Source organism: Lycium ferocissimum, chromosome 9, assembly GCF_029784015.1.
Source record: "Lycium ferocissimum isolate CSIRO_LF1 chromosome 9, AGI_CSIRO_Lferr_CH_V1, whole genome shotgun sequence".
Classification (NCBI taxonomy): Eukaryota; Viridiplantae; Streptophyta; class Magnoliopsida; order Solanales; family Solanaceae; genus Lycium; species Lycium ferocissimum.
The window spans coordinates 59,869,608-59,875,456 of NC_081350.1; the positions used below are offsets into that span (position 1 = coordinate 59,869,608).

General features: G+C 36.3%; 1 protein-coding gene across 1 annotated transcript; it reads right to left on the reverse strand.

Moving 5' to 3' along the window:
* Nucleotides 1–609: 609 nt before the first annotated feature.
* On the reverse strand, nt 610–2,352 carry LOC132029417 (uncharacterized). Its single transcript, XM_059418694.1, has 2 exons — nt 2,194–2,352; nt 610–1,829 (listed from the first exon to the last, which is right to left on the reverse strand). The coding sequence occupies exon 2, from the start codon at nt 1,802–1,804 to the stop codon at nt 929–931; it is 876 nt and encodes a 291-aa protein (XP_059274677.1). The 5' UTR covers nt 1,805–1,829; nt 2,194–2,352; the 3' UTR covers nt 610–928.
* Between the last annotated feature and the right edge of the window lie 3,497 nt (nt 2,353–5,849).

Consider the following 5,849-nt stretch of genomic DNA (forward strand, 5'->3'; position numbering starts at 1 on the left):
CCTAGGGAGAACTATCAAATAGCCAAGTTTAGAGGGGTAATTAAGAGTTAAGACTACAAATAATTTAATAGAAATCTGAATAAATTGCACCAAATTTAGGGTGGTCTTTTGGTATTCTGCCAATAAATATATGGTTACACCAAATTTGCTTAGACATTCTCCTTTATATGGGGTTTATGTGTTTGGTTGTGTAATAAAGAATGTATCCACAAGTGAAATCAAGTGAATGTTTAGAGTAATTTACTATAAACTTTTTATGTTGTCCCGTAATTAAATTTAAATTTTGTTTTGTAATAATAAAAAATAATATATCTATGGAGCTTTCACCCGCTCCCACGCCGTCGGTCAGACACCACCTTTTAAAATACTAATTTGCATCATTTGTCCTTATTCCCCATATAATATTGCATGCAAACCTGCACATATTATCATGAGAAATATGATAAATTTATGTACGTTTTGTTGGGAACTATATCTATGCGTGATTCCTAAAACTCTTGTTTCTTTATTGAAATTGCTATTGAAGTGCGAGTATTCCAATATGAAGATTTTTTGGCGCAATGCCATCAGTTCTTAAAGTCAGCTAATTTGAAAGAAAGATATATTTCAACACAGAATCCAGTTACTCTACGAATTAGATTTCCATTTTTTCAAAAAGATATCTCCAACAATATGCATGACAAACCTAATATATTTAGGTCATCGTGAAAGAAAATAAGTTAAACCTTTTTAAGTGGATCGATTTACAAAAAGAACAAAAAAAAATCTTATATCTGTTTAAAACGTGAAATCCAGCTTCGTCAATGACAATATGGTAACACATCTAGATGTGGTCTCAAAGCTCCAAAATATGCACAAGCTACTCATTTAGTCTTCTCTGTATCATTCCAATTTTATAGATATCCCAAAGGGCCCGAGGAACTGGTTATTATCCAGTCTTCCATGCATAAAGAAAATGACAAAATTCTGTGCATGGAGATTGCAAATCAGAACTTTCATCATTGATATAGCCTTCAGAATCTGAATATCTCTCTTCCAACTTACCACTACCTTCATTACCTTGCTTGAGAATGAAAGTGCCGGGGCCAAAGTTAGGGCCACTATACAACCAATCATGGACATCCCAGAAGATCTCCACAGGTACATTATCCAAAAAAACTGTCTCATTTCCCCGAAATCTCCAATTCAAATTCGCTACTCTGATCGCCACAGTCCCATTCACACTGATCCACATAGCAGGATCATATGGCCCTGAAAGGACAGATTCTATAGTGATATCATGTTGCTTTTTCCCCTGGCCTAACATTGTTCTGGTGCAAAAACATTTCTTTGCATAAACAGTTTCCTTCTTGTGCACTAAAGCAGCATCTAACATGGAAGGTCTTGATTTTGTTCTCTTGAATGCTTCTTTATTTTGATCACCTAACAATAATACCATCTCCCCTTCTGAGACCAATGCCACATAATAATCTGATACAGGCTCTGGCCTGCTGGAGAATTTGGCTGACCTCAAATCCCAATAAATATCTGTGCGTTTTTCACCCACCTTGAATGATTTCAGACCTTTCTTACCCCAAAATTGCCAGGATTTTAGGTCAATTTTGCATGTGAAATCTGTTTCTTCAGAAAGGTGTTCCACTATGATGTAAAGGGTGTGGCTAGTCAGATTCTTGGACCATGTTGTAGTTATGGCATGAAAATACTGTGAAACTTTGGCTACATAAATACAAGTGACAAAGTCCTCCCCAGGTTTATTAATAGAAGTTTCCTCTGTTAGCTTCTCTTCCAATTGTTTCTGATTCATAGAAACCTCAGATTCTAATGGTAATCTGAACATTATCAAAAATCGGTGCATAAATTCAACATTTCTGACCTATTCAAATTTCAACATCCCAGAATTCATTGTATCATGGGGTATAAGAAAATAACACATGACATTTTTCATTTATCCTTAATTCGAAACAAAATATTCCTAAAACACGTTGAACATCAACTCCAACATCTGCCCATAATCATATAGTGAAATTGATCTTTTTATAAGATAATGCGTTAAAAGCAAGGACAGAAACAATGATGTAAATTTGCTACCTTGAAAAAAATAGGTTATTGTATAGAGAAGTCGATTGATTTTGAGCAATTAGGGGAAAGATGATTATAGAAATCAAAAAACACAATTAGGAATTAGGATTCTACCTTAACAATCTGCAACCAACTTTTGTTATAATGATTAAATTCTTGAGGTTTGTTGTATTGCTGCCAAGATTATATCAAGGCAAGGATGATTGATTATGTGGAATTTTATGGGTTTGGAGAAAAGGGTGACAGAGGGTCTTTTTCCCCTAAGAATTTATTTTGTTTCAACATTCTTTTTAAGCCCTGTGAAACAATTTTATTTTGTTATGTTAGTTTATTTTAATTTTGTATTTTGAAGCTTTAACTACAATGATAACTCATAAGTTTTTTTTATTATTTTTCGACCTCTTAAACTTTGCCTTGGGATTAACAATTTAGTCCTACGTCAGATTAAGTTAAACTTTGTTTAAGATATTTTATTCATTTGGGGAGAATCTGAATATGTAAGAAATTCTTTATATTTGAGGGAAAATCAGTTTTCCCTCTAATTTTGTAAAATCAAACACCACCTGCAATTTTGAACATTACGCATTTTGTCCCTTCTATCGTACACAACATTTATTTAATAGGCATTTGGTCATATAATTTGGGAGATTGATTTCATATTTTGATTTCAAATCAGCGTTTGTTTATGACACTTGCCCAAAATTTCAACTTCAACTTCATATCATGATTTCAATTCTCAAATTCTCCAAAAAGTAGGACTTGGGATTCCAAATTGTGATTTCAAAAATTTTTAAATGTAAAACTTGACCCTTAAGTTTATATTTTATAAAAAAGGATCCATACGTAGGTATATATAATTTTTAAATGTATAACTTGACTAAAAGTGTCACGACCCAAAGATCATTAATCGTGATGATACCTATGTAACCAATCGATAGGTAACCCAACCCAATAAATTACTAATTCATTAACCAATTAAATGATAAGAAATAAAGAAATATGTAGAATATCCATAATACAATGTCTTTCTAATAAAATAATGCAAAAACAACCAAATCCTTCCAAATTAGTGTCATAAGTACAAGAGCCACTACTAATAGAAAAGTACAAGTTTGGATCCACTAGTACATTGTCTGAATACAAAAGGAAAGACAAAATGATAAAAGGATAGATGGAGAAGGGTGTTGCAGGACAGCTAGGCAACTCATCACGATCTCCTGAATGATATCAGCTCAGACTCAAACAACTCAATAGTGTCCACTCGTGCTCGAAGTTAAATCTGCACCACAAAGAGTGCAGCAAGTGTAGTATGAGTGTGGAAAGCATGTGTACTCAGTATATCTCATAGGTTGACAACGAAAGAAGTAGTGGCAAAGTAATAGAAAAGGTCTCTTTTACCATACCAACTTACCTTTCCGAGAAATCATACCATTAACAGTATAAGACCAATCGGTACCAAGTAAAGAATAATCAATTTTCAAGTAAGGAATAATCGGGTGTCAAATAAGCGATGTACTCAGATAATAAGATGATCAGAGAATCAATTAATAGTCAATCAGATAATCAAATACAAGGTAAATGATGAGATGCACTCAATGGAGTATGCTTCCGTATATACACAGAGCTCCACAGGACTGTACGGGAGGTGGGGTCCATGGGGGTCCTCTAAGTCCATCTACTACCAGAAATACTAGATCTCCCCGATCACATCGGGCAACAGACCTTAAGGGGCCAAATATCATGCAACTGACCTTATGAGGCCAAAATATCCATCACCCGACCATTTAGGCCTAGAATTCGCCACTTGCCTTGAAATCGGGATCTCCCAGATCATATAAAGTCACCAATGGATATGCATGATGCAACATATAAGAGAGTGAATATCTCAAAAACCCAGAGTTAATAGCCACCACGCGCTAGTAAGTTCATCAACAATCCAAACGTAATAGCGAACAGTCAAGTAAGTTCATCAACAATCCAGACTTAAAAGTTAATAGTTCTAAGTAAGTTCATCAAAGTGTTTAACACGAGTGTACGAGGTGCCTTAAAATACTGAATACAATTACACAGTCAAGTATAAGAATACCACATGTGACTAATGCCCACATGCTATGGCATTCCTAGGTCATGACCCATAACTACACATTAGACCATACTCATATCATGATACCGGTACTCATACCAATGCGCATCATATCACGGATATGAGATCTCCTGTTACACCCTAAACCCTTTATTATTAAGCTTATTTTATTATCATTATTGAAAATGTTCTAGCGAAGTCAAAAATCTTAACATACCTCGAATGCCGAGCAAATGTGCCACGAACCTCAAGAAATCGCCTTCCCTTTCCTCAAAGCCTTGGAGCATTCCCAGTCTATAATAAGCGTTGTATGCAAGATAACGAGTCCGTAGACACCCGTATTGTTAAACTTATATCCCCGACCCCGAAAGTCACCAAAAAAATCCAAACCCGAGCCCAGCAAAGTTGGAATTTTATTGAAAAATTAGCTTACCAATGACTTTTTAGCCTAAACCCAGAAAATTATCCAAAGGTATCCATAAACCGGCCTCCAATTTCAAGAAATTCATGACCTTAACTTTAGGGTTATACCCCCAACTTCCCACATGAAATCATGATTTAACTAACCAATTAAAGATAGGAATAAAGAGAGAACATCAAATTTAGGATTAGAATCTTATCCTCAAGCTTAAACGAGCTAATTACCTTTGAAATCATTCCAATCCGAGCTCTAGAACTCAAAATATGAAAATTAGGAAATGTTTTTGAAGTTGGAGATTTATTTCACTACCCAGGGATTCCCTTCATCTCGACCGCGAGACCCATTCCTGGGATTGCGATGCCCTAACCGAACTTGACCTATAAGCATATATTTGCGATAGTGAAGACCTAGCAGCGATCGCGATCGTAAAACCCTTCTTGCGATCGCTAAGAAGGGTGCCTGGCACCAAAAAACAACAGCTCAACTTAAGTCCAAAACCTCGTTTCAAAACCCAAAACTCACCCGGAGCCTCCTGGACATAAACAAAATATTCATTTCAGTCATAAATGTAATGACTCGCTTAGTCGTTTTGAGATTTTTGCCTTATTTTGCCCAAAATACCCTTCCCGTAGTTTCATTCTGATATTTATGACTTGTGGGGATAGGTGACGCGGTTCCTTAGGCTATCGGGCGGGTTTTGGATTAGTGTTAGTCAAATTTGAGTTTTTTTAAGTTAAAGGAATGGAGTGTTTGACCAAAGTCAACATCGAGGGTAAATGGATCATTTTGAGAGTTTCGTCGGTTCAACTAGGTCTAAAATGTGATTTTTGACTGGGTCGATCCTTTGGTTCGAGTCCCGAGGCTGTGACACCTCGGAATCTTTCCGTACTTGAGTGACGAGTAGAACGATGAAGAGCTTGGGTATATGATGTGTTGATAAGTCGGGAATGGCCAATCATGAATTTTTGTGGAAACAATAAAGTTGTGAAATTGCAGCCCAGTGGTCGTATATGGCACTACACGGGCCGTAAAGTGATTTACGGACTGTATAGTGCGATCGTCCTCAAACGGTCAAAAATCTCAAGTTTACGGTAAGTGTTGAATTGGTTAAATACGACCCAAGTATACGGCCGTAAGCTGGAGGACGGACCGTAAACCTGTGTCGTAAAGCGCCGTGTCCTTGATCAAACTTTCTGTTTCCTTATGCTTAAATACGGCCATGGAGGACGGACCGTAAACTAGTATACGGTCCGTAAACTGTGGTTT

Bases quoted from the DNA above. Each gene is read 5' to 3' on its own strand.
- LOC132029417 (XM_059418694.1), bottom strand. From the start codon at position 1,804: ATGAATCAGAAACAATTGGAAGAGAAGCTAACAGAGGAAACTTCTATT.